Source organism: Panthera tigris, chromosome A3 (assembly GCF_018350195.1).
Source record: "Panthera tigris isolate Pti1 chromosome A3, P.tigris_Pti1_mat1.1, whole genome shotgun sequence".
NCBI classification, from domain to species: Eukaryota; Metazoa; Chordata; class Mammalia; order Carnivora; family Felidae; genus Panthera; species Panthera tigris.
The window spans coordinates 67,406,550-67,433,675 of record NC_056662.1 but is presented as its reverse complement, the minus strand read 5'-3'; the positions used below and the strand labels follow the sequence as shown (position 1 = coordinate 67,433,675).

The window sequence follows — 27,126 nt, the reverse complement described above, 5'->3', positions numbered from 1 at the left end:
TTCCTAATTACCACATTCCACAAAAATTTTACCTCATCTATCAGAATCAAAGCAGACATTGCATGCTTCTAACCTGGCGGCCTTCTGTACCTCTACTCCCATCTTTTAAACTCCCACTATCTCTAGTTAAGACCAACAAATAGGGGCGCCTGGGTGGCTCAGTCGGTTAAGCGTCCGGCTTCAGCTCAGGTCACGATCTCGCAGTCCGCGAGTTCGAGCCCTGCATCGGGCTCTGGGCTGATGGCTCGGAGCCTGGAGCCTGCTTCCGATTCTGTGTCTCCCTCTCTCTCTCTGCCCCTCCCCCGTTCATGCTCTGTCTCTCTCTGTCTCAAAAATAAATAAAACGTTAAAAAAAAAATTAAGACCAACAAATAGAGTGGCCAATTCCCAAATACTTAATACTAGTTTGAATTATAGTTTACAAGTTTAAATATTAGGGTGCAAATAAGTCTCATTTTAAAAGACTAAACACAGAGTTAACCTTAATTGTTATTCCTCTTGATTTAAAGTATACTTTAATATACTTTATATTAAAGTGCAAAGTATATTAAAATACAAATGCTATAATTTTAAAAATTTCATCTCAAAAGTGATTCTCACCTCTTCTACAACGTCTATTTGAGGGTCTTCATTATCACTACTATTGGCAGTTGAATCTTCATTTGATATACTGTCAGCTTCTTCTTCAAGTACCTTCAGGTCTCCTGCCTCAACAATCCCCAGAAATTCGTTCTCATCTACATCTCTTGTACTTCCTATTTCATCATTGGAAGATGTATCACCGGTTCCATCTATTTGAATTATCTCATTAATATCATCATCAGTTACCTGATTGCTTAAATCCATCTGAGAATTAGACTCCTAGAAAGAGAATGAAATGTAATAAAGTTTTTCAAGTCAAAAAGTATATAACATTGAATCACATGAAATATAAAATTACTTAAACATTTCACAAGTGATCTTAAAATAGATTTCTGTTCCATATTTCCTTCCTTTCCTATATATGTTCTCTAATTTTGAATTCTAGAACAATCCCAGAATGTCTATGCAACATGGGAATATTTTTTTTAATTTTTTTTAAGTTTATTTATTGATTTTGGGAGAGAAAGTGCAAGCAGGGGAGGGGCAGAGAGAAAGGGAGAATCCCAAGCTCACTAGTTTCAGGTAATAATTGCCAATTTTTATACATACCACCTTAACTTTACACAGTACCTATTAGGTTTTAACGATTTCATTTTATTTTAAACAATAATTCGGTGGAGTAGAAAGGACAAGTGACATCATGCTCACTATATAAATTAAAAAACATAAAGGATTGAACTAGCTGAAATAAGCTAAGCACAAAAGGACAAATACGAATCAAAATGGACAGAACTGAAAAGGAAAATGGACAAATCTAATTATAGAGAATTCAACATTCCTCTTTCCGTGATCAACAGAAAAGTAGACTTAAATTTAGTAAGGATGTAAAAGACCTGAAAAATACAATCAAACAATTTAACCTAATTGACATAGAATACTCCACCCCAAAATAGCAAAATACACACTTTTAAAGAGCACACAGAATGTTCACCAAGATGGACCATATTCTAGGTTCTAAAAAACAAACCCTGAAAAAATTAAGACACACAAAGTATGTTCTCTAAGCATAAAGGAGTTAAACCAGAAATCAGTAACAGAAAGATCTGGAAAAATCCCCTGATATTTAATATTACATTTCTAAATACCCATGGATCAAAGAGTAAGGCATGAGAGAAAGCAGCACATAATTTTAACTGAATGCAAACAAAAACATAACATTTCAGAACTTATGAAATGTAGCTAAAGCAATGCCTAGAGGGAAATTTACAGCATTACATGATCATATTAAAAAAGAATTAAGTTTCAATCAATGGCCTAAAATTCTACCCTAAGTAACTAAAAAGAGAAGACTGAATTAAGCTCTTGGCAAAAGAGAAAATAATAAAGATAAAAAGAGAAATAAATGAAATTGAGCATAGAAAAAAATTAAGTCAGACAAAGTTCATTCTTTAAAAAGATCAATAAAATTGATAACCCTCTAGCCAGACTGACAAAGAATAAAAAGGAGAGAGAGAGAAAAGAAACAAATAATACTAGGGATTAAAGGAGTGTTGCCATAGATTCTCAAGACATTAAAAGGATAAGGAAATTGTCTTCAGCCATTTGAGCTGCTATAACAAAATACCATAGACTAGGTAGCTTATAAACAATGGAGATTTTTTTTTTCTTCCAGTTCTAGAGGCTAGAAAGCCCAAGATCAAGGCATCAGTAGATTCAGTATCTGGTGAGAGCCCACTTCCTGGTTCACAGGCAGTGCCTACTCACTGTGTCCGCACATGGTAGAGAGGCTACAGAATTCTGTGGAGTCTCTTTTATATGGCAACTAGTCCCATTCATAAGGGCTCCACTTCCTAATTACCACCACCTTTCAGGGACACAAACATTCAGACTAATATAAGTCAGTTTACAAAAATTAATTGTATATCTATATAGTAGCAATAAATGAATAGAAATTGAAATTTTAAAACAGTACTAATTAAAACAGCAATAAAAAGAAACTCATCATATACAAGAGATCCTCAATAAAGTAACAAACAGATTTCTCAGCAGAAACTTTGAAGGCCAGAAGGCAGTAGGATGATATGTATTTAAAGGGCTAAAAGACTGTCAACTGGGAATTCTATATCTGGCCAAACTGTCCTGCAAAAATCAGTGAAAAATTAAGGCATTCTAAGATAAAGGCTGAAGGAGTTTGTTACCATTGGACCTGCCTTACAAGAAATGCTAAAGGGAATCCTTTAAATTGAAATGAAAGGGAATTAGATAGTAACTCAAAGCCATACAAAAATATAAAATTTTCTGGTAAAGATAAATACATAGACAAATATAAAAACCAGTATTATAATTTTATTTATAATTCTACTTCTTATTCCCATATAAGATTTAAAAGATAAAAACATATTTATAATTATAAATCTATATTAAGGGGAACACAATACATAAAGATATAATTTGGGATATCAATAACAAAGTGAGGGAGGGCAGAGCTAAAGAGGAACAGAGTTTTTTTATGAGATAAAAGTTGAGTTGGTATCAGTTCAAAATAGATTCTAATAACTTTAAGATGCCATAAATAATCCCCATGGTAACCACAAAGAAAATACCTATAGAGTACACACAAAAAGATATGAAAAGGGAATCAAAATTTGTCACTCCAAAATCAACTATATACAAAGGTAGACAGTAAGAGAGAAAATGTGGGGCAAAAAAGCTAAAAGACACACAGAAAACAAGCAGCAAAATGGCAAAAGCCCTTCACTATCAGTAATTACTTTAAAGGTAAATGGACCAAACACCCCAGTCAAAAGACACAAATTGGCAGAATAGATACTATGTTGTCTATGAGACTCACTTTAGATCTAAGGATGCACATAGGTTGAAATGAGAAGAATGGAAAAAGATACTCTATGTAAATATTAACCAAAAGAGAATTGGGATAGTTATGCTATTATCAGACAAAATAGACTTTAAGTGAAACACAATTAGAAAAAAAAAAAACAAAGAAAAACAGCATACAATCAAAAAAATAATCAATTCACCAAGATGTAACAATTATATACATATCTGCACCAAATATCATAGCTCCTAAATGTATCTAACAAGCACTGACAGAATATAAGGGAAAAATAGATGGCTCTAAGATAATAGTAGGAGACTTCAATACCCCACTTTCAAAAATGAATAGAACCACCAGACAGAATATCAATAAGGAAATAAAGAACTTGAATATTATGGACATATAATATAGACATAAGTATAGTTGGACCTAACAGACATATACACAACATGCCACCCAACAATAGCAGGATACACATTTTTCTCAACTTCACACAGAACATTCTCTAAGAAAGACCATATGTTAGGCCACAAAACAAATCTCAATATTTAAAAAGACTGAAATCATGCAAAGTATCTTTTCTGACCACAATGGAAAGAAGGAAAACCGGAAAATACACAAGATGTGGAAATTAAACAACAGACTCAAAAAGTCAATGGTTCAAAAACAAGAAATAAACAAATAACCAATCTTGGCCATATAGTTGTGGGTTCATTTCTGGGTGTTCTATTGTTTCATTCATCTGTGTGTCTGTTTTTGTAACAGTACCATACTGTCTTAATCACTACAGTTTTATAATATAGCTTGAAGTCTAGAATTGTAATGCTTCCATCTTTGCTTTTATTTTTCAAGATTGCTTTGGCTATTCAGGCTCTTTTGTGGTTTCATACAAAGTTTAAGATTGTTCTGGCTCTGTGAAAAATGCTGGTGATATTTTGATAGGGATAGCTTTAAATGTGTAGATTGCTTTGGGTAGTAAAGACATTTTAACAGTATTTGTTCTCCAATCCATTAGCATGGAATATTTTTCCATTTCTTTGTGTCATCTTCAGTTTCTTGCATAAGTGTTTTACAGTTTTCAGAGTACAGATCTTTTACCTTTTTGGTTAAGTTTATTCCTAGGTATCCAATGGTCTTTGGTGCAATTGTAAATGAGATCAATTCCTTCATTTCTATCTGCTGCTTCATTATTGGTGATAGAAATGCAACAGACTTCTGTATGTTGACTTTGTATCCACAACTTTACTGAATTCATAGATCAGTTCTCAATTTTTTGGTGGAACCTTTTGCATTTTCTATACAGACTATCATGTTATCTGCAAATAGTTAAAGTTTTACTTCTTCCTTGTGAATTTTGATTCATTTCTTTTTTTTGGCTGCTTGCTAAGGCCAGGACTTCCAGAACTACGTTAAATAACCATGGTGAGAGTAGACATCCTAGTCTTGCTTCTGACCAAGCTCTCAATTTTTCCCCCAATAAGGATATTAGCTGTGGGTTATTTCACATATGGCCTTTGTTATGGTGAGGTATGTTCCCTCTATCCCTACTTAGTTGACAGTTTTTATCATGAATGGATGTTGTACTTTGTCAAATGCTTGTTCTGCACCTATTAAGAGAACCACAGGTTTCATATTCTTTCTTTTATTAATGTGGTGGTCAACTAATCTTCAACAAAGCAGGAAAGAATATACAATGGAAAAAAGTCTCTTAAACAAATGGTGTTGGGAAAACTGGACAGCAACATGCAAAAGAATGAAACTGAAACACTTTCTGACATTATACACAAAAATAAATTCAAAATGGGTTAAATACCTAAGTGTGAGACAGGAAACCATCAAAATCCTAGAAGATATGCCATTTGCAACTACATGGATGGAACAGCAGGGTATTATGCTAAGTGAAATTAGTCAGTCAGAGAAGACAAATATCATATGACTTCACTCATACGAGGACTTCAAGAGACAAAACAGATGAACATAAGGGAAGGGAAACAAAAATAATATAAAAACAGGGAGGGGGGAAAACGTAAGAGACTCATAAATATGAAGAACAAACTGAGGGTTACAGGAGGGGTTGTAAGACAAGGGATAGGCTAAATGGGTAAGGGGCACTAAGGAATCTACTCCTGAAATCATTGTTGCACTATATGCTAACTAATTTGGATGTAAATTTAAAAATAAATAAACAAATAAATAAAATTTTTTTTAAAAATCTAGAAGAGAACACATTGGCCAAAGCAAGTTCTTACTAGGTATGTCTCCTGAGGCAAGGGAAACAAAAGCAAAAATAAATTATTGGGACTTCATCAAAAGAAAATGATTCTGCACAGTGAAGGAAACAATCAACAAAACTAAAAGGCAACCTTTGGAACAGGAAAGGATATCTGCAAATGACATATCTGAAAAAGGGTTAATAGCTAAAATCTATAAAGAACTTATAAAACTCAACACCTAAAAAATAATCCAGTTAAAAAATGGGCAGAAGATACAGACATTTTTCCAAAGAAGACATCCAGATGGCTACCAGACACATGAAAAAATGCTCAACATCACTCATCATGAGGAAAATACAAATCAAAACTACAATGATGTATCACTCCACACCAGTCAGAATGGCTAAAATTAACAACACAGGAAACAAAAGCTGTGGAAAACAATATAGAGATTGCTCAGAAAATTAAAAATGGACCTACCCTACAATCCAGCAATTGCATTACTAAGTATTTACCTAAAGGATACAAAAATGCTAATTTGCAGGTATACAAGCACCCTGGCATATATAGCAGCATTGCCAACAGCCAAATTATGGTAAAAGCCCAATGTCCATCCACTGATGAATGAAGAAAGATGTGATATATATACATACAATGGATTATTACTCAGCCATAAAAAAGAATGAAATCTTGCCATTTGCAACCATGTGGTTGGAGCTACACAGTATTATGCTAAGTGAAGTAAGTCAGTCAAAGAAAGACAAATACCATATGACTTCACTCATATGTGGAATTTAAGAAGCAAAATTTTATGAACATAGTGAGGGTGCAGGGAAGAGAGGCAAACCAGAAAACACTCTTAACTACAGAGAACACACCGAGCGTTGCTGGAGAAGAGGTGGGTGAGGGGATGGGTTAAATGATGAAGGGTATTAAGGAGTGCACTTGTAGTGATGAGCACTGGGTGTTGTATGTAAGTGATAAATTACTTAAGTTCTACACATAAAACTAATATTATACTGTATGTTAACTTGAATTTAAATAAAAACTTGAAAAAATACAAAACAAAAAATCAGTCTTTTAAGATATAAAATATCTTAAGACAAAAAAAAATGAAAATGCAACATAGCAAAATTTATGGGATGCAGCAAAAGCAGTGCTAAGAGCAAAATTTATAGCTATGAATGTTCACACTAAAAAAGAAGAAAAGTCTCAAATTAACAACCTAAATCTCCACTGGAAGGAACTAGAAAAAGAAGAACAAAGCCCAAAACTACTTTAAGGAAGGAAAAAATAATAATTAAGGCAAAGATAAATAAAGAACAGAAAAACAATGGAGAAAATCAACAAAACTAAGAGTTAGTTCTTTAAAAACAATCAACAAAATTGATAAGCTTTTTGTTACACTGATGAAGAAAAAAATAAACCCAAATAACTAAAATCAGAAATGAACTTTACTACTGATTTTACCAAAATAAAAACAATTATGAGATAATACTATAAAACTATTCATGGAAGACTATTATGAACTGTATACCAACAAATTGGATAACCAAGATGAAACAAATTCCCACAAACACACAATTTACCAAGAATGAATCATGAATAGAAAATCTGAATAGATCTGTAAGAAGATAGAATTAGTAATCAAAAATCTCTCAACAAAGAAATTCCCAGAATGAGATGGCGCCACTGGAGAATTCTACCAAACATTTAAAGAAGAATTAACACCAATCCTCAAAAATCCTAAACAAAATACTAACACAAACAGAATTCAACAACACATTAAAAATATCATACACCATGACCAAGTGGGATTTACTCCTGTAATGCAGTGATGATTCAACATATGAAAAATCAAGCAATGTAATAGAATATATTCACATAATGGGGATGGGGGAGGGGGACACACAATCACCTCAATTGATGCAGAAAAAGCATTTGACAAAACTCAACACCATTTTATGATTTAAAAAAACCACCAGAAATAGAAGGAAATTGCCTTAACATAATAAATGCCATCTATGAGAAATCCTCAGCTAACAGCATACTCCATGGTGAAAAACTAAAAGCTTTTCCTTTAAGATCAGGATCAAAGCAAGGATGCCCATGCTTGCCACTTCCATTCAACAATGTACTATAAGTCCTAGCTAGGGCAATTAGGCAAGAAAAATAAATAAATAACAGGCATCCAAACTGGAAAGGAAAAAGTAATATTATCTGTTTGCAGATAATCTCATTTATGTACTACTTCATTTATGTACAAAACCCTAAAGATTCCAGACACATAAATATAATAGAACTAATGAATGCATTCAGCAAAGTCACAAAAGACAAAAGTCAACACACAAAAATCAGCTGCATTTGTATACGCTAACAATTAAAAACCTGAAAAAGAAATGCAGAAAACAATTCCATTTACAATACCATCAAATAGAATAAAATACTTAGGAGTAAACATAACCAAGGAGTCAAAAGACTTGGTCACTGAAAACTACAAACATTCCCGGAAGAAATTAAAGAAGCCAGAAATAAATGGGAAGATATTCTGTGTTCATGTATTTAAAAGAGTTAATATTGCTAATACCACCCAAAGCCATCTATTCATTGCAAACCCTAACAAAATCCAGATAACATCTTTTGTAGAAATAGAATATCCATATTAAAATTCCTATGGAATCTCCAGAGACCCTGAAAGAGAAGATATAAGTTGGAGGTCTAACACATCCTGATTTTAAAACTTACTCCAAAACTATAGTAGTCAAAATAGGGTGGTGTTGGCATAAACAAACTAATGGAATAGCATAAAGAGCCCAGAAACAAATTCTCACATATATGGTCAAATAATTTTTGACAACAGTGACAAGCCCATTCAAGAGGAAAAGGCATCTTTTCAACAAATGGTGCTGGGAACACATGCAAAGAAATGGAAGTTGGACCCTTACCTTACACTACATACAAAAATTAACTCAAAATGGATTAAAGACTTAAACATAAGAACTAAAACTATCAAACTCTTCAAAAAAATCATAGAGGAAAATCTTCATGACATTGGACCTGGGAATGATATTTCTTAGATATGATACCAAAAGCACAGGCAAAAAAGGGGTGGGGCAGGGGGAAATACATAAAATAGACTTCAACAATATTTACCTTTGTGCATCAAAGAACATTATCAACAGAGTAAAAAGGCAACCCACAAAATGGAAGAAAATGTTGGCAAACTACATATATAAAGAGTTAATATATAGAATATATAAATAAACCCTACAACAACAAACAACTTGACTTAAAAATGCACATAGGACTTGAATAGAACTTTCTCCAAAGAAAATATACAAATGGCCAAAAAGCACATTAAAAGATATCCAATATTACTAATAATTAGAGGAATGCAAATCAAAACCACAATAAGATATCACCTCACACCCATTAGGATGGCAATAATCAAAGGAAAAAAAAAATGCTGGTGAAAAAATAGCGCTGGTGAGGATGTGGAGAAATGAACCCATTGTGCACTGCTGGTAGGAATGTAAAATGATACAGCTGCTATGGAAAATAGTATGGCAGTTCCTTAAATTTTTTTTAATAGAATTGCCATATGGATCCATCAATCCCACACTTGGCTATATGCCCCAAATAATTGAAAGCAGAGACTCAAAATATTTGTACACCCAAGTTTACATTAACATTAGTCAAAACTGCCAAAGGGTATAAGCAACCCAAGTGTCCATGGATAGATGAATGGATAAACAAAAAATATAGATAGATAGATAGATAGATAGATAGATAGATAGATATAGATATATAACAGAGTATTAAACCATAAAAAGGAAGGAAATTCTGACACGATTCAACATGGATAAACACTGAAGACATTATACTAAGTGACAAGGGAAACAAAAGGACAAATACTGTCTGGTTCTACTCTTATGAGGTATCCAAAGTAGTCAAATTCAGAGATTGAAAATAGAATGGTGGCTGCCAGGGATGGGGTGAGAGAAGAATGGGGAGTTATTATTCAATAGGCATAGAGTTTCAATTTGGGAAAGCAAATATGTTCTGAAGATGGATGGTGATGATAGTTGCACAGCAATGTGAATGCACTTACTGCCACTCAAGTACACAGGTAAAAATGGTTAAAATGGTAAATTTTTACGAGGAAAAAAAAATCAATGGTGATAATGAACTGTCAAGTAGGTAATAAAACAATGAGATACACAGGGCACCTGGGTGGCTCAGTCAGTTAAGCATCTGACTCTTGATTTCAGCTCAGGTCATGATCTCATGGTTTGTGACATCGAGCCCTGCTGACAGCATGCAGCCTACTTGGGAGTATCTCTCTCTCTCTCTCTCTCTCCCCCTCCCCTGTGCACTTGCACACATGCTCTCTCTCAAAATCAATTACATAAACTTCAAAATAAATAAAATAAAATACAAAACAGAGTGGTATAGAGTGCTGGTAGCAGGAAAACTGGCACAACCTCTGGCAATATACGTAAAAAACCATGGAATTTTCAGTTTGTCAATAACACTACCTTTAAAAACATATTTTTAAAAGCAATGCAAATAAAGCATAAAATATGAATAAAGTTGTCCTTGATAGTGTCTTTTAGTACTATTTATAATTGCACTTAAAACCATAAAATACTTAAAAAATAATATATATGATACACGCATGTTGAGAATTACAAGACATTAATGCCAAAAGTCAAGACCTAAATAAATAGAAAATGTGTCGTATCTATGAACTGGAAGACTCGTTGTGGTGATGTCAATTCCTCCCTTGATCCAACACAAATCAAAGTCCTAGCAGTTTTTTTGATTGACAAGCTCATTCACACATTTATATGTAAAAGAATTAGAATAACCAGACAACTTTGAAAAAGAACAGAGAGACTTGTACTGACATCCAGACACACTATAAAGCTATGATAGTTAAGACAGTGTGGTATGAGTGAAAAAGACACATGAATTCATGAAACCAAGTCCAGAAATAAACCAACACATATGGTTACTGCTTCTCATTAAAGGTGAAATGCTTTAGACATTCAGTGAGCTTCAGACAGTGATGCTAAAACATTCATATGCGAAAGACAAAAGAACCTAACCTTGTACTATATACAAAAATGAACCCAACATGGATCACAGTCCTAAATGTAAAACCTATAAAATTTTTTAAACATGTGAGATCCTTGCAATCTTTGGTTAGGTAAGATACATAAGCAGAAATTAAAAGGAAAAAATAAGCATACTTCATCAAAATCACAAACTTTTCCTCTCCAGAAAACAGGATAGAATAGCAAAGATGTGAAATAACTACAAATCTTATAAATTGCTAGGAGAAATGCAAAATTCTACCATACATTGCTAGTGAAAATATAATGGCTTTGAAAACGAGTGTGGCAGTTTCTTACAAGCATATATGTATCATATTACCTAGAAATCCCATTCCTAGGTATTTACACAAAAGAAAAGAAAATCTACATCCACACCAAGAAAAAAAAAAAAAAAAACCTGCACATGAATGTTTTTACAAGCTTTATTCACAAAAGCCCAAAACTGGAAAGAATCCACATGTCCAAATGGTGAAGGCCTAAACAAACTGTGGTACAACTGATATATAAACAACATGGATGAATCACAAATGTATTATACTGAAGTTATATGTTGTAGGATTCCATTTGCTTGACATTCTGGAAAACGCAAGCCTATACCAAAAAAAAGCAGATCAGTGAGTGGCTGAGAGGGACTGGAAGTAGGGAGGATACGGACTACAAACGGGCATGAGGAACCTCCTTAGGGTGATGGAAATGTTCTGTATCTCAGCTTGGTACTGGTTATGTAACTTCCCAGGTTTGTTCAAAATTCACAGCGTACACTATAAACTGTGTACCTAAAACATGTGAATTTTATTGTACGTTAATTCCACCTCAAAAAATCTGATTTTTTTAAGTAAATTATGATTAGGCCTAGGCCCAAACCACATAGTGGAACTGGCTCTTTTGTTTTAATAGTGACAAGTACTGGGAACCTCAAACCACAACATCCTTCTGTTGCAATCAGAGCTCCCAGAGTACTTTTCATGAATATTAAGGCTTATTGAGAAATATTAAAGATTCCAGGACTCTTCTGATTGAATTAATGTAGCATCATGAAACTTAAGTCAGTAAGGTCCTCTTTACTTTGGGAGAGGAGTAAGATTACAAATCCAAATATCAGTAACTGCAAAAGGGTTTTGTCATTCTCAACTTCTTCACAGAAGCACTTCCACCAAGCAACGTTCGTGTGCTTATCTGACTCTAATCTCCTAAGGTGGTGATTTGACCAAAACAGCCAGCAGTTTCGTAGCAACATCCAAAACTGATACTGCAGGATCATGAATAGAAAGATGTAAGCCTTTCATATGGCCAAACATCCACACAGATCATCAATGGACTTCTCCCTGTCAAACTGTTACGAGGGGGTTTTCATTCTCTCTCAAAAATAATCAATGTCTCTCCTGGGATCACTTAACAACTTCAAGCATTGTCCTTTGAAAAGCCAGAAAAATTCTGTGTGAAGAAGAATTTAACATTTTGCCCACATTTTTTGACAAATGTCTTGCAAAAGGCAGTAATTCAATACTTTCGCTCTAATGTATTTGAGTTTCATGGCAGCCTATGAGACTTCTCTTAGAATTATTGGCTGTGTCTTAGCATTAATGTATGCCATGTGCTGAAATAGATAGCAGTGCTCTCTTTACTGAAGCAGCAAAACCATTTGTTGCCAACCACCTCAGAAGCTCCATCAGTTTAGACAGTACCAAATTGTGCTAAGAAAAATACTATAATAATAATGTTTCATAAGATAGCAACTCTTTTGATGGTGCCAATGTGCAAATGATGATTAAAATCAAATGCTAGCTGCCCTGAGAAGCATTCATATTTTTATCCTGTTTAATGTTAAAGGCAAATTACTGCTGATTCTTCTATGAATTCCAGCTGAATGAGAAGAAGTGTCAACCATTCTAGTTCACATGACGTCATCTGACAGAGGCACAGCTTCCATTTTCTTTCTCTCTATAAAACAAACCAGCTCAATAATTTCTAAGATTCTCAGTTTCACCAAGGTCTCTTCAATTGTATATGGCTTCTGTGCCTGGGTAGTACACAATAAACAAATGCATGTGATATTTCAAGATAAAGTTCTGTTTGCCCAAACCTGCTTCCAACACTTTCCTTTTAAGTTTTCTTCTAAAGAACAGTATTTTTCCAATGGCTAGTAAGGACTGATAGAACTTCATACCTATTGAGATGATAAATATAGAACAAGAGAAACCTAAGATCCAACACACTTTCTTTTCACATTTTCAAACTAAACTCTGTGAAATTGAATTGCCTATAATCATAATGGCAGGGCACTTCCTCTTTAATTCTTAACAGAAATTTAATCCAGGTATTTACCATAATGTGATGGCAATAATGATTATGTATTACCTGACCATGTACAGTGACAGCCCATGCCACTCCACTTTTACTTGGCATGAAATATACCTTAACATATTTTGACAAATACAAAAAATTATTTTGTTAAATTGGTTTTTCTATAAAGAAAAATATCACATATCTTGTTGAAAAATCTTTGATTTAGAGATATTAATTTAGGAGTGACACCTAGTGACTCAAAAAATATTTGCTCGGTTAACTGAATTCTGAATTCAAATAACGATGACTTTTTACCTTTCAGAGTATCAGAATGGATTTGAAAGAAAAAATAAAGCTCTTAAAGCTATATATTCTTTTAACTCCCTCACTCCATCCATTTTTCATTCATACGTTGACTGTGAGCTAAATCAGTGGTTCTTAATCTTAACTACATTATTACAAACACCTCAGAAAGCTCTTAAACACTAATGAGCGGACTCCATTCCAGGACAAATTATATCCAAATCCCTTGAGGTAGGCCTGAACATTATTTTTTTAATGCTCTAGTGATTCTAATATTTAGCCAGGGTTGAAAACTACTAAGCCAAATCAAGTAATCATAGATCTTTTTCCTCAAAAGCTTAATTCTAGGGGTACCTGGCTGGCTCAGCTGGTAGAGCATGCAACTCTTCATCTCAGAATCGTGAGTTCAAGCCTCACACTGGGCACAGAGCTTATTTTAAAAAATAAATAAAATGGATGGAACTGGAGGGTATTATGCTAAGTGAAACAAGTCATTCAGAGAAAGATATCTTATGTTTTCACTCATATGTGGAATTTGAGAAACTTAACAGAGGACCATGAGGGAAGGGAGGGAGAAAAATAGTTACAAACAGGGAGGCAAACAATAAAAGACTCTTAAATACAGAGAACTGAGGGTTGATAGGGGTGAGGGACAGGGGGGCAGGGAAAATGGGTGATGGGCATTGAGGAGGGTACTTGTTGGGATGAGCACTGGGTGTTGTACGTAAGTGATGAATCACGGGGATCTATTCCCAAAGAGCACACTGTATATACACTGTATGTTAGCTAACTTGACAATAAATTAGAAAGAAAGAAAGAAAGAAAGGAAGAAAGAGAGAAAGAAAGAAAGAAAGAAAGAAAGAAAGAAAACAAACTGAAGAATACACACTCTACAAGGCATCAAAATGTGAAAGGCTAAAGTTGCAAAAAATAAACATATGTGCATTTTTATCTTTAAAAATAAATAAATAAAACAAAAAAATAAAAGCTTATATTCTAGTATACATGAATGTGTATATATTCTTAGGTGTTATGTATACAGAGATTAATGAAATGTACCTCTCAGTACAAACAGGACACTTTAAAGCATCTTTTAACTACATTATGACACACACATGCTTAAGGTGCAGTGAGAACACAGAAGAGATATAACCAATCCAAAAATGAAGGGGGAGGGAGTAGGTCTAGAGGCACTGAAGTAAAATTTCTGAAGTTTTAAGTGGATAAGCAGTAATTAACCAGAGAAAAGGATGGGGAAAGAGGGGGATTCGGGCACTCGGCAGAGGGGATAACAAAAGCAAGAGAGAGGTAGGCTACAAGGTTAGCAGAGAATTACAGTTTGGTGTTCCTACCAAAGTAGTAGGCATGAAATGAAGGAAAAGTAACTAAGAAACTCTGGCAGAGAGAGAACATGGAAGTCCCTGCATACCACATTAAGGAGCTTGAACTTTACCTTGTAGGTGATAAGCCATCAGTGACATGTATAGCAGGCTGCATTCTGGGTAAAGCTCTGGCAGCCATAAGAAGCTATAAGATAATAGCTAACATGCTCTGAACACAACCATGTGCTAGGTAGTGTGCTGCTGAACACTTCCCCCTGATCATCTTCTGCAATCCTCCCACAGTGACTCCATGGTAGACACCACTACCTTTATTATAAGTGAGGAAACAATAGCTTGCCAAGTCACATAGTTATTAAGGGAAACAGAAGGGATCAACAATTTGGACCCCAGAAGCCTAGGCCTTTAACCTCTAAAATGGATCGACTGGGAAAACTAGAGTGAAAAAAAAGCAAAGACTATAGACTAAAAATTTAGTTAGGAGACTATTACATTATCTCCAATGAGAGACGATTAGGACAACAGCAAGAGATGGAGAAGAGGGAAAAGATTCCAGAAATATTTAGTATTAAAGTTATAAATAAATAAGTTATCAAAATGACACGATTCAGTCTTAAAAAGGAATGAAATTTTGACACATGCTATGACATGGATAAACCTTGAAAATCTTCTGCTAAGTAAAATAAGCCAATCACAAAAGGATAAATATTTTATGATTCCAGTTATGAGGTGTCAAACTCATAAAGACCGATAGTAGAATGGACGTTATCAGGGGGTAAATGGAGGGGTTAATGGGAAGCTACTGTATAATGGGTACAGAGATTTGGTGTCAGTCAATGAAAAAGTTCTAGAGATGGACAGTAGTGATGGTTGCTCAACAATGAATGTACTTAATGCCACTAAACTGTGTACCTAAAAATGGTTAAAATGGTAAACTATATGTTGTATATATTTTGCAGCAATTTAAAAGAAAAATTTTTTTTTTTGAAAAAATTTTTTTTCAACGTTTTTTATTTATTTTTGGGACAGAGAGAGACAGAGCATGAACGGGGAAGGGGCAGAGAGAGAGGGAGACACAGAATCGGAAACAGGCTCCAGGCTCCGAGCCATCAGCCCAGAGCCTGATGCGGGGCTCGAACTCACGGACCGCGAGATCGTGACCTGGCTGAAGTCGGACGCTTAACCGACTGCGCCACCCAGGCGCCCCAAAAGAAAATTTTTAAAAAGCACATGATATAAAGAGAATAGGGGGAAACAAAGAGTGCAAAGGTCATTGTAATCCTTAGCGTGGGAGACCAGCTAGGCAGTGGTACCATGCAGTGTCTCTGATGAGGGACAATGAATAACATTCCAGTAGCACTGTCTAGAAGGCAAAGAGACATGAGAATGAAGCTCAAGGGAGTAACAGGGTTAAATTAATAGTCATCAACAAATAGGTGGTAGTTAAAACCATAATAATCCATGAGATTGCCCAAGAAAAACATGAAGTAGGTAAGAGGAGAAATGGTCTGAGGACAGAACCTTAGGAAACAGGAGGAAGACATAAAGAGGATCTCACCAGGAAGGTAAGAGGATGCAGTCAGACAGGTAAATAAGTAAAAGATAAGGCAGCAGAAGTAACGATATTTGGAAGTGGTACCATGAGCATGATGCTAAGGCAGGTAAGACATAAAAAAGAATTAAAGAAGATACATTATCCTACCATTTCTCTCCTTCTGCTCCTACTTTTTGAAGTTCCCAAAAAGACCTCATTTTCTAGTTCTCTATAGCATTCTGAGATTATAAAACAAAATTCCCACACTGATAACCTAACATAGTAATACACACTTTAAAATAGGAGCACATTGAAAATTGTGAGGAATATATTTTATACAACAGTAAGAATGTTAAACCTATAAACCTACATGGAAACTTTACATCTTTGGTAGTCTACACAGGACAAGTAAATATGTGTACTTAACTGTACACGTGTAACTTGCTTTAAGCAATAAGAATTTCTGAAAAGCTACTTAAAAAAAGAAAATCTATGTATAATTCTGAAAATTTTATCAGCATAAACTTTACCAGATTACTAATAACTATGTTTAAAGGTCCCTTACTAAGTATTAATAAAAAAACACCTTATAGGGGCGCCTGGGTGGCGCAGTCGGTTAAGCGTCCGACTTCAGCCAGGTCACGATCTCGCGGTCCGTGAGTTCGAGCCCCGCGTCAGGCTCTGGGCTGATGGCTCGGAGCCTGGAGCCTGTTTCCAATTCTGTGTCTCCCTCTCTCTCTGACCCTCCCCCGTTCATGCTCTGTCTCTCTCTGTCCCAAAAATAAATAAAAAACGTTGAAAAAAAAATTAAAAAAAAAAAAAAAAAAAACACCTTATAAAATAAATACTTTTGACTATCTGGATTTTTCTGTTTTAATATAGCTCTATTTTAAAACTAACCAAAGAGTTAATATGGAAAGTTACCCAATTTATCACATGCCCATAAAGCACAACAGCACTAATCTAAAGCTTACTGTGGTGCCAGGAGCTATTAAAAACTATACAAATCATCTCTGATAGTTCTAAAAATTATGAGGCTAGTTTCCTGCCTACTTTACGGACTGTAACAATTTCAGAGACTTACATTACATAGCTTGTTTGTAAATGGTGACTCTGGAATTTGAACCTATTGTGGCTTCCAACTTAAGCTCTCGACCACTATCCCCGAAACAATTCTTGATAATTTCCCTTAACTAATCTATTTCCCCATATCACAAGTACAAGGTGACATCTAATACGTAACAGTAGAGTAAGTCCTTGAATCATCACACCAAATATCTGCAAAGTTCATACAGAGTTCAGGCAAAGAGTGCCTCCAAAAGTTTTAAGTGATAAAAACAAACACTTATTTTCAATGCAGTTATTTTTTTTCCTCAAAAACAAATGTTTCATAATTATGAGCTTAGCCTACACTTCTTAAATTTTATAAATAATGTGGAAATAGAATGAAAAAAATACTCAAAACAACATTTTAATCTTTATACTCTAAACCCAAACTCAACTTGCTAAAAGAGACTTGCTAACAGCTTTTGAACAGGCTTCATCAAACATCTGAAACATTCTCAAACAGGTCAGTTTCTGATAGTCCTGGTCTTCATCCACTGCCCTTCATTGCACCCTTTATCCTTCCTTTCTACCTAGGAAAATGTTTTATTTTTTATTTTTTTTTTTAACATTTATTTATTTTTGAGACAGAGAGAGACAGAGCATGAATGGGGGAGGGTCAGAGAGAGGGAGACACAGAATCTGAAACAGGCTCCAGGCTCTGAGCTGTCAGCACAGAGCCCAATGCGGGGCTCGAACTCATGGACCACGAAATCATGACCTGAGCCGAAGTCGGCCGCTTAACCAACTGAGCCACCCAGGCGCCCCTAGGAAAATGTTAAAGTAGCACTTAACTATGCATTGCTACAGATCTCTGTACAGCAGTTCTAGAGGACCACTGAACTATTAGCTAGAGACACAAACATTTAATTAGTTGTCATAGGTCACTAAACTGTATAAATAGAGTCAGTTTTATTACCTATTTTACATTTGTAAAAAGAAAGCAAGATTTTTAATTTTTAAGATTTTTGAGAGAGAGAGACAGAGAGACAGAGCATGAGTGGGGGAGGAACAAAGAGAGAGGGAGATACAGAATACAAAGCAGGCTCCAGGCTCTGAGCTGTCAGCACAGAGCCCGACATGGGGCTCGAACCCATGATCTGTGACTTCATGACCTGAGCCAAAGTCGAACGGTCAACCAACTGAGCCACCCAGGTGCCCCGCAAGATTTTTTTTTAATTTTGCCATCCAAAATTCTCCATGAATTGGTCTTCCTTCACTATGAATTCCTTGGAAATTAATAATTCAAACCTATTTTTCACATGCAAAGTTAATTAGAAGCTATTTTTTAGTAGTCTGAATTTCCAAAGATATTAACTGGTATTTCAGCAAGCAGAGAGAAATAAAATATTAGCAAGATAAGGGAAAATTTTCATATGGGAGTTGCAGAAAATTTTGTAGAGCAATTGAAAAAAATACTTTGGCTCTCTTTTATGTATTAAGTACAACAATGAATTACCTCAAAATATTCATTTAATTACTAGGATGGATTTCTGGGTCTTTTAAATTTATATGCAAACAAACATTCTCACAATGTAAGGAAGAGGTAAAATGGATTACTTTAAAACAAACACACTTTCCTTTAAAGAATATTCTAGGGGCGCCTGGGTGGCTCAGTCGTTAAGCATCTGACTTAGGCTCAGGTCATGATCTCATAGTTTTTGAGTTTGAGCCCTGCATCGGGCACTGTGCTGAAAGCTCAGAGCCTGGAGCCTACTTCGGATTCTGTGTCTCCCTCTCACTCTGCCCCTCCCTCGCTTGCACTCTGTCTCTCTCTCAAAAATAAGTAAACGTTAAAAAAAAAAAAATTAAAAAAATAAAGAACATTCTAGTTCATTAACTGACATTCAAAGTGTGAAATGCTGGGCATGAATACTTTCAAGAACTGATAGCTATATTAAAAAGAATAATAAACAACCTTCTAGAGGAAAAAACAAGACACATGTACTGTGAGTACCTTACAGCTTAAAAATACTCAGGATGTCTAATCACCAGCCACTGTCTATCGCCTAATACCATTACACTGAATACAGAACTACCTTTTCTGAAACAGGTAGGCTGCTGGGCTCCTCTGTATTTCTTGGCTGCTTTAAAGAATCACATCCAAACATCCTATTTTTAAGAACATGAAGCTGAGTATCAGTCATGTGCTGGTGCTGGGCGCCTGGTCGGCCCGTGGAGAGGGGCCCACCATTCAGATTTTGAGTCACGCTGGCTGAAACACTGAGCACTGGCTCCACAGGAGAACCTGTCTGAGAGACCTGTGGAGGAAACATAACACCTGGAACACTGATATACTGAGAGCTTTCCAGCTGACTCAACAGAGCTTCAGACATGATTTCACGCTCATTTCCAGAAGGTACAAGTATATCACTGGTGGCATTTTCAAAATGTTTCCTATGAACTAGCCCAGAATGAAGAATTGGAGGTTGCTGGGGCACACTTTCTAGTCTCTGAGATTTTTCAGTAGTTGCTTGGAGAGAACATGGGTTCAATCGTGGAACACAGGTCTGTATCATGGAAGGCTGTCCCAGCTGCTGAAATACTTGCTGAACTGGATGAAGAATACTTGCTCTTCCAGAAGTCTGTGTCACCATAATTGGTACACTGACTTTATAAAGGTGACCTTAAAAGGGAGAAAACAAAACCATAAGTAGGATAGAAACCTAATTTCGTTGAAAGAAAGAAAGAAAGAAAAAAAAAAAAAATAGGAACCCTGGCAGCCCTTTCTGCCCTTGAGTCCTGTCCCTGTGCTTTAACAGAACTGTCTTTTTTACAATGAAAAAAATAAATAAATAAAAATAAAAATTTTAAAAACTTAAAAGAAACCCTCAAGCATAACAGACTGTCAGGCAATCCATCAATATGTTAATAATGGTTATCTCTAGGAGTTTTTATTTTATTCTTCAGATTTCCTGTATTTTCTACAATAAATATCCATTACTCTACCGTTAAAAATTAAAGAGGTCTCACTTTAACTCTAGTCTTTTCTCACTATTGCTCATATGGCACATTTTGCGATACATACAGGCCACCAGTATTTACTCCACAGAAGTATTGCATTGTTTGATAAATTACAATGTTACCAACCCAAATTGGGATTTAAACAAACATAATCATGGAGAATGTATTTCAGATATTTAAGATATACCATGTAATGACTCTAAGACAAGGCTATCCAAAAGGAGTTTAATAATTTCAAACTCCCCCCTGCCCCCCACATTTTTACCTTTTTTTCCTCTTTAAAATAACACTAAAAAAGGGGTGTCTGGGTTAAGCATCTGACTTCAGCTCAGGACACAATCTCATGGTTTGTGAGTTCAAGACCTGCATCAGGCTCTGTACTGACAGCTCAGAACCTGGAGCCTGCTTCAGATTTTGTGTCCTCCTCTCTTTCTGCTCCTCCCTGCCTTGTGTTCTGCCTCTGTCTGTCTCTCTCTCTCTCTCAAAAAATGAACAAACATTAAAAGAAAATTAATAAAGTAAAATAACACTTAAAAGGAGAAGGAAAAAAATATTTTTTTAAGCACTCAGTCAGGTGCTTTAAACTTTGTGACAACCTCAATAATAGGTATGATTCTCTTTCAAATCAAGAAATGGTACTCTGGGGTACCTGGGTGGCTCAGTTAAGTGGCCAACTCTTGATTTCACTTCAGGTCATAATCTCACAGCTCATGAGTTAGAGTCCCTTGTTGGGCTTGGGATTCTCTCTCTCTCCCTCTATCTCTGCCCCTCCCTCTCTCTCTGCCCTCCCCATGTGTGAGCTCTCTCTCTCTCAAAATAAATAAACTTTAAAGAAAAAAAAAAAACAGTATTCTGAAAAGCAAAGGATGGTTCATCTCTGAACTTCTTGTATATTCTTTCTATTATACTATACAATCTCCAGTAAGAAAGGAGGCAAAAGTTGATCAAGGTAATGTTTAGTTTTTCCTGATTAGAGCTAACAGAGACACAGAATGTTATTTTGTATTTGTCAAAATTTTTTTTAATATTTATTTTTGAGAAAGAGAGAGCGTGAGCAGAGAAGGGACAGAGAGAGGGGGAGACACAGGATCCAAAGCAGACTCCAGGTTCTGAACTGTCAGCACAGAGCGCAATGCGAGGCTCAAACCCACGAACTGTGAGATCATGACCTGAGCCAAAGTCACTTAACTGACTGAGCCACCCAGGGGCCCCATGTCAAAATTTAGATAATTGATTTGAATCAGAGAAATACATATAAAGCATCTTATACAACATTAGGGAAGATAACTGGGAATAAGTAAGAGGACAGGCCTAGTACAGTGTCTTTTATGGGAGAATGCCTCCAGAACAGCAATAACCACCATTTAGTATTCCTCTTAAAATAAGTTGTATTAAAACTTCCTATAATTTCAATAACTTCCAGCATACAGTTTATTAAAAATCATGAAAATTAACATCCAGTAGTCAGTACCAGTGCTAAAATAAATTATTCGGGGCTATACTCTTACCAGATGCAGTCTGTAGTGTCACACCTGCTGGTACATGAATAGGATAACCAGGAAGAGTGAAGCCTGCACTAGAGTTTGAGGCGCCCTAGATATGAGAAATTTAATTAGAAAGTTAGAAAAGGGCTTTACTTCTACCTTTTTTTCCTGATATCATGAGGGTAAAAAATAATCTGATTCAGGATAAAAGGACAATGGTTGGACCACACTTAACATTAGTGCTGAGTTCTTTGAATAAAACAGCTTTTCAATATTTGATTTAGATTATCTCAGCAAGGATAAAAGGAATTCTGTTCTACAGCTATTAGCAATGAAGTCAGTAAGTCTTAGTAAACAGCATCGACACGGACTCATACAACTTGCCCACTACACAGCTTTCCCTGAGTCAGTGATTATCAAAATGTCAGGTGCAAGAACCACAGCTGTTCACAGACTCCTCTGGTCAGTAAATTGATCACTAATGATATTTTAAATTAGATAACACAATAGTGTAGAATTTTTATTTTAGAATAATTAAACCTCGGTTTTCCATTTTTTTAATACTAAATCAAAAGACAAAAAAGTTTTGCCTACCAGACATGCAAATATTTAAAAAGACTGATGTACAACATTCAATGTTGGTAAGTATGTGATAAAAAGCACTTTTCTCAGACCACTGCTTACATGAGTGTGTGTGTGCCATCCTTTTGGAGGGCAATTTTGCAATACATAACAAAATTAAAACACGCATAATCTTTGACCCAAAAATTCCACTTCTAGGAATATACCCTGATTACCTGATTGTCATGCAAATTCACAAAAACAGATCTACAAGCATAATCAATGGAATGTTATACTAGAAAAAAATGAAATAATTTAAATGTCCATTAACAAAAGCTTAATGAAACTGTGATATATCCACTATGGTTAATCAATATTTAACTGGCAGTGAATAAAGATCCATCTATATTACTAAGAAAAAAAAAAAAAAATTACAGGGGCACCTGGGTGGCTCAGTGGGTTGAGCCTCTGACTTAGGATCAGGTCATGATTTCACTGCTAGTGGGTTCAAGCCCTGCATCAGGCTCTGTGCTGACAGCTTGCAGCTTGGAGTCTGCTTCAGATTCTGTCCCTATTTCTCTGCCCCTCCCCTGCTCATGCTCTCTTGCTCTCTCTTCTTGAATATAAACATTTTTTTTTTTAATTACAGAAACAGTACAGAGATTAAGCCTACTTTTACCCTGAAAATTAATTTAACTTTCATCAAAGAAGGTTAGATGTTCTATACCAGGTAGATCCTAAATGGATGATCTTGATGTTTTATTTTCTGATTTTTTTTTTTTTTTACCCAAGTTGAGCCACATAATAATTCTTTTTATTTGAGTGGAATATTTTGGCCATTTTGTACCTTTCTGTTGTAGAGGTTTAGAGTATAAGATTTGGGGCAGAAAATTAAATTACAACCTGTATGTAGAAAATTGAGTAGCTAGATGGATATACATTAAACAGTTAAAACAGTTGTCTTTGGGGTACAATACTGCAGGGCTCTTTTACTTTTTACTTTATAAATTTGTTTTTACTGTTTACAGTATATTGTTTCTTTAATCAGGAGAAAAAGTAGTTCCAAAAATTTCAAAGGCAGAGATATTTTTCATTGGTCTCTTATCAAAAGCAGCACCATTCTTCCCAAAAATCCTAGTAAGGGCTATGGCTTTGTTTTTAATGAAGAAATGGAAATTGATGGCCCACCAAACCTTTTCCCTCAGAAAGTGGGCTGAAAGAAAATGAAAAACAGTAGATTATATACCATCAGAACCATGGAAGAGAAAAAGTGCTATTTTTCTCCACCTGAAAACTACTCAATTTTCTAGATACAAGTTGTAATTTAATTTTCTGCCCCAAATCGTGGGGGGGGGGGGATCCTATACTCTAAACCTCTACAACAGAAAGGTAAAAAATGACCAAAATATTCCACTCAAATAAAAATAATTATGTGGCTCAACTTGGGTAAAAAAAAAAAAAAAAAAAAAAAAAATCAGAAAATAAAACATCAAGATCATCCATTTAGGATCTACCTGGTATAGAACATTAATGGTGTGTTAAAACTCCATAGAATTTAACTTTAGAAATTTCCTAACCTTGGCAGATGCTAACAACTACTCTGGAAGACAGGAAGAATTGATAAAGAAAACATCAATTCTGGAACTACAGAGTTTTTGCAACATCCATGTTACAGAAGTCCTGTCTCCCCATCCCTTACTACACCCTTTCCCATTCACCTGAGGGAATATGAATTCTATCCATGCCCAGCATTCTGCTACCATTTGCTAAAAATGAAGCATACATTTAAAAATATATCCTTAATAAGCTACATACCAGTTCTGCTGTAGTAAAACTGGCAAGAGGTCTACCAGCAGGAATAACTAATGATGCTGCATAGAAAAAAAAATAATTATACATCCATTACAATTTACCAATTTAATAAAATTGCTAAGTCTAGCTTATTTTTAAAAACGTTTTCCATCACTAACATGTTTGACCATGGTGAATCCAAACTTCCTAATTCCAAGGGAGGTAAAAGAATTATATTTAATTTAATTATATTTTTCTCCAACAGCTTCAGATAAAGACTTTGTAACTAACCTATTTTAAGTACCAAAAGAAAATATCTCATTGTAATCAAGTATACCGTAGTATAGAACCCCATAAGAAAATACTTAGGTTGTTTTTATTAAGTCAGTATAACTCTAAATCTCTATAACTTTTCATTGGGAAGGAAAAGTACTATTCATTCAAGTAGCACATTTCCAAAGACTACACTATTGAGCAAAATTGTGTACCCCAACATAAACCATTACAAATTTTACACATTCAAAAGAATTTCCAGAGGTGCCTAAGTGGCTCAGTCAGTTAAGCAGCTGACTCTCGATTTCAGCTCAGGTCATGATCTCATGGTTCATGAGATGGAGCCCTGTGATGGGCTCTATGCTGACAGTGTGGGGCCTGCTGAGGATTCTTTCTCTTTCCCTCTCTCTCTGCCCCTCCCCCACTCATGTATGCACTCATGCTTACTCGCTCACTCTTTCTCTCAAAATAAATAAACAGGGGCGCCTGGGTGGCTCAGTCGGTTAAGCATCCGACTTCGGCTCAGGTCATGATCTCACGGTCTGTGAGTTCGAGCCCCTCCTTGGGCTCTGTGCTGACAGCTCAGAGCCTGGAGCCTGCTTCAGATTCTGTGTCTCCCTCTCTCTCTGACCCTCCCCCGTTCATGCTCTGTCTCTCTGTGTCTCAAAATAAATAAACATTAAAAAAAAATAAATAATAAAAAAAATAAACAAACATAAAAAAAAAAAAAAGGATTTCCAATTCATTTATTTCATCAAAAGCGACTTACAATTCTTTGGCCAAATAAAGCCAGCACAGCTACACAGTTTTAAGAAAAATGATTAAGAACATGTTTCCAGAAGTCTTTGCATGAACTTTGCATGAAGTATGGCTACTAAGAAAATTACAAGAGGACAAATTCTTAGGAGAACACCAACCTAACCTGCATTAAAGTTGCCATCTCATATATCTTTTCTTTATTATCTACCAATTTTCTTGGCTATCCCTTTATTTATAATCCAGCTAAAAGGCTGGCCTAATGATTGTGAATGTAAGCATTAAAAAAGTAAGTGTAAAGAACAAATAGTAACTCCAACAGAAAGACCTCGATTGACCAAAGTAACCTTAAACTTTGCCTCAAGGCTCATTTTAGCTGAACGTGACTCTTAGAATATCACTCTGCCTTTTCTTTAATAAAAATAACAACACCTTAGCATGTTTATGCAGCACATATGTATTAAATGTAATGTTTATTAGGTTCTTTTTTCACACACCACATTAAATTGTCCCAAAGATCTGCTTCTGACACTAGAACGGCTCCATAATAAACAAAGGAGTTCAGAAGAGCAAATATTTTTTAAACTAACCATCCTTCCCACATTGAGACAACAGAAGTGAAGCTACAGAGATTGATGATTAATGAAGTAGAAAATTATTTTTATCCTCCGTTCATCTATGGCTTTGCTTATTAACGGGCATTCTTTTAGAAAGGCTAAATTAGAAAGAAGTGGTGGGGCAGGAACACAATGGTATTAGTCTTAATTAGCTGAAGTAAGCGAAGCTTAAGCTGGTACAGCTGAAGCCACAGCCTGAGAGGAAACAAAAATCTGTTAATACACTGTCTGAAGCAATTAAATGAATTTCTTGAGGAAAAATAGCAACAATCCCCCTCTTTTAAATACCTTGCAATAAATCGTAAAGGATACTTTTCTATACTTACATAAATCAAACAGAGCCAAAAGAGAGTTTTAAGAGTTTCTTTATAGCTTTCAGAATAAAAGCATTGAACAGTTTTATAGAGAAGTTTCATACAGCTCCTACTTAATTTTGATACTAAAGGCACCATTTACATACTTGCACAAATTATATATACTATTATATGTGCCTGAAACATGCTTTTTAAAATACTCAAGATGTTTTCAATAACCAATTAAGTTTTAAGTGAATATGTGTTCTTAATTAAAACTAAATGTCAGAATTTTGGTCTTCATGTATATATTCTAGAGATATTAGATTTCCCAAACAATAGGCTTTACAACATAGAAATAATTCAATCCCACAAATGTAATTTAAGAAATTCTGTAAAAAGATAATATTACATAATAACATTACTAGTGTATTTTTTCCTATACAGTAAGAAGTTTTTGATACTTTAAGGCAGTTAGTAATTTGATAATTCTTGGTCCTGCTTTGAACCATTCCTAATCTTAATATCCAAGTCATATGACTCAGGAAGTGCAAAGACTGGTCTATCTTCTTCTTTGTCACTACTCATTACCATATGCATGTCTCCTGATAACCAAACTGAATATTCTAACTCAAATCACATCAAGAACCAACAGCACTGCTGAAATTTTCACCAGATTTAAGTTCAGGAACAACTGGAAATATAGTTTGTACCTGAAGTTTGGGAGTTTTGATGCTCAAAGATGAAAGCCATGACAAACTTCTCAAAATTCCCATTTTTCCTTTTCTTGCTCCCCCAAATGACTAACGAGTTTCAGCAAAAAGACTGTGTAACATGAATACCAAATAGCACAAACTGATTTGAACTGCCCTAGAAATAGGGCATAGACCAAGTGACTCCATGTCCCAGTTTACCCAGGATAGTCCTAGTACATACCTATTATTCTGAGGTTATTATTAATGGAATCCCATTTCTCTCTCAAAAATGGATTACAGGCAAAGACTCAGAATAGCCAATATGATATTCAAAGAGGAAAACAAAGTTGGAGGACTGATAATACCCCACCTCA

At 35.2% G+C, this 27,126-nt stretch overlaps 2 protein-coding genes across 3 annotated transcripts in view; one reads left to right on the top strand and one right to left on the bottom strand.

Annotated features, from left to right (window-relative positions):
- LHCGR (luteinizing hormone/choriogonadotropin receptor) overlaps positions 1 to 27,126 on the top strand; it is a 119,893-nt gene that overhangs the window by 70,740 nt on the left and 22,027 nt on the right. Inside the window, exon 11 of one of the 2 annotated variants that reach the window (XM_042981351.1) lies at positions 12,582 to 12,865. The exons of the other annotated variant lie outside the window; for it this stretch is intronic. Coding sequence (XP_042837285.1) covers positions 12,582 to 12,618 — 37 coding nt within the window. The 3' untranslated portion in view covers positions 12,619 to 12,865. Of the gene's footprint in view, positions 1 to 12,581; positions 12,866 to 27,126 lie in introns of those variants that run through there. 2 annotated transcript variants of the gene reach the window in all.
- GTF2A1L (general transcription factor IIA subunit 1 like) overlaps positions 1 to 27,126 on the bottom strand; it is a 43,065-nt gene that overhangs the window by 7,760 nt on the left and 8,179 nt on the right. The window contains exons 4-7 of the mRNA XM_042981352.1: positions 24,143 to 24,198; positions 21,791 to 21,875; positions 19,358 to 19,944; positions 601 to 861 (exon numbers count right to left, since the gene is read on the bottom strand). Of these exons, the coding sequence (XP_042837286.1) occupies positions 601 to 861; positions 19,358 to 19,944; positions 21,791 to 21,875; positions 24,143 to 24,198 (989 nt within the window). The remainder of the gene's footprint in view (positions 1 to 600; positions 862 to 19,357; positions 19,945 to 21,790; positions 21,876 to 24,142; positions 24,199 to 27,126) is intronic.